General features: G+C 60.5%; 1 protein-coding gene across 1 annotated transcript in view; it reads left to right on the top strand.

Annotated features, from left to right (window-relative positions):
* Positions 1-1,223: 1,223 nt before the first annotated feature.
* TMEM198 (transmembrane protein 198) overlaps positions 1,224-1,779 on the top strand; it is a 1,830-nt gene continuing 1,274 nt past the window's right edge. The window contains exons 1-2 of the mRNA XM_010087729.1: positions 1,224-1,413; positions 1,521-1,777. Of these exons, the coding sequence (XP_010086031.1) occupies positions 1,224-1,413; positions 1,521-1,777 (447 nt within the window). The remainder of the gene's footprint in view (positions 1,414-1,520; positions 1,778-1,779) is intronic.

The raw sequence follows: 1,779 nt of genomic DNA, 5'->3' as shown, positions 1-1,779 counted from the left end.
TTAGCCCTCCCGGGGCTCAGGCAGGGCCCCGCGCTCAGCTGCTCGCTCCCTGCCCACCTGCTCCCCGGGGATTAGGCGCCATGCTCAGCTTCCCCGGGAATTGGCCCTGGCTGGGGGTCCCTTCCCCAGGCGCAGGGAGGGCAGGAGGCTGCTGGTGGTGGGAGAGGAGCTGGTGGGGCCCAGCCAGGCAGTGGCAAGGGGTGACTGAAAAGGTGTGGGTGCAGCCTCTGCCCCTTCCCAGTGCTCTGGTTTTGTGAGCAGTTCTGAGCCGGCTGCTTTAATGTGGCACTTGGAAGGACTGGTGCTGGCACAGGGACAGCCGGTGACAATAAACCCATCATAAACCAGCCGAGCCCAGAAAGGCACCAGGGGAGTGAAGGGATGCTGCAACCGGCTCCAGGTGGGGGCAGGCAGACGGCCACTGTAATTAGGTTTAAGCTGGAGCTGGATCAGTCTTTGTGGGGGATTATGACCCCTCCGTCTGCGTAGGCGCTGCGGGGGCCCAGCTACTGCCTGCTCAGCATCCTGGTGCAGCCACAGCGTTATGAGTGAGCCAAGGGGAAAAGGGCAGCACCAGCCAAGGCCAGTGCCCCTCTGTGCTGTGGGTCAGCGTGGGAGGGCTGGCTCCAGCACTGGGGCCTGCTTTGTTTTTACGACGACACTAGGAACTGGAGCGGGGATGAAAAATAGCCAGAAATATGATTAGAGGATTGGAGAAAATGCCTTGGAGTACAAGCTTTAAGAGCTCAATCTGTTTAGCCTATAAAAATAGAAGACTGAGGGGTGACTTAATTACTGAGCATAATTACTTCACAGGCAGAAAATACCAGGTAGTGGAAGTCTCTTTTTAATTGAGCAGGGAAAGGACGCCAGAGAGCCAGGGGCAGGACACTGAAGCTGCAGACAAATTATAAGGCGCAACGTCCCAGCAGTGAAGCTCCCCGGGGGTGCAGGCAGGCTCCCTGGGAACGGTGCATCCCTGTGTGTGACAGTCTGTGCCCCCACAGCCCCCACGGATGGGGCTGTTCCCCCATTCCCTTCTTTCCCACCCAGGCAGTAAGAGGCTGGAGCAGGTTTTTTGGCAGCTGGGTGCCAAGTGGTGGACATTGCTGGTGGGTAAATGGCAGCAGTGCCTCCATCCCCCTTCTCTCTCCCTCACCAGCTGGGGCAGGTGCCAGGGCGCAGCTTTGCCAGCGAGCCATGGGGCAGGAGCAGAGATTTTGATGCCTCTCCCGGGAGTCCCCAGAGCCATGACTGCAACTGTGCAGACGCTGCGGTTCAAGCTGCTGCCGCACGAGCCAGGCCAGGAGTGGGGGCACAGCTGCCAGCAGGAGATCGAGCGTCGCTACCAGGTGGTGCCCTCAGTGGTGTGCGCCATGTGCTGCCTCTTCGGCATCATCTACTGCTTCTTTGGTGAGCCAGGCCAGCCTGGCGGCTGGTGGGGCAAGTGGGGAGAAGGGCAAGGGGGACCAGGGTGGGTGCTGGACATCTACCCCCTGACCACCGTGGTCTCTCTGCAGGCTACCGCTGCTTCAAGGCCGTCATGTTCCTGACGGGGCTGATGTTCGGCTCCATCATCATCTTCATGTTGTGCTACAAGGAGCGGGTGCTGGACACGCAGCTGAGTGTGGAGGCCTCGGTGGGCATAGGGCTGGGCATCGGGGTCCTGTGTGGGCTGGTCACCATGCTGGTGCGCAGTGTCGGCCTCTTCATGGTGGGACTGCTCCTGGGGCTGCTGCTGGCGGTGGCCACGCTGGTGGTGATGGAGCAGTTCTACCA

The sequence above is a fragment of the Pterocles gutturalis genome, unplaced genomic scaffold (assembly GCF_000699245.1).
Source record: "Pterocles gutturalis isolate BGI_N339 unplaced genomic scaffold, ASM69924v1 scaffold26991, whole genome shotgun sequence".
NCBI lineage: Eukaryota > Metazoa > Chordata > Aves > Pterocliformes > Pteroclidae > Pterocles > Pterocles gutturalis.
The sequence above is the reverse complement of the archived record's forward strand: the minus strand, read 5'-3'. Positions and strand labels throughout refer to the sequence as shown.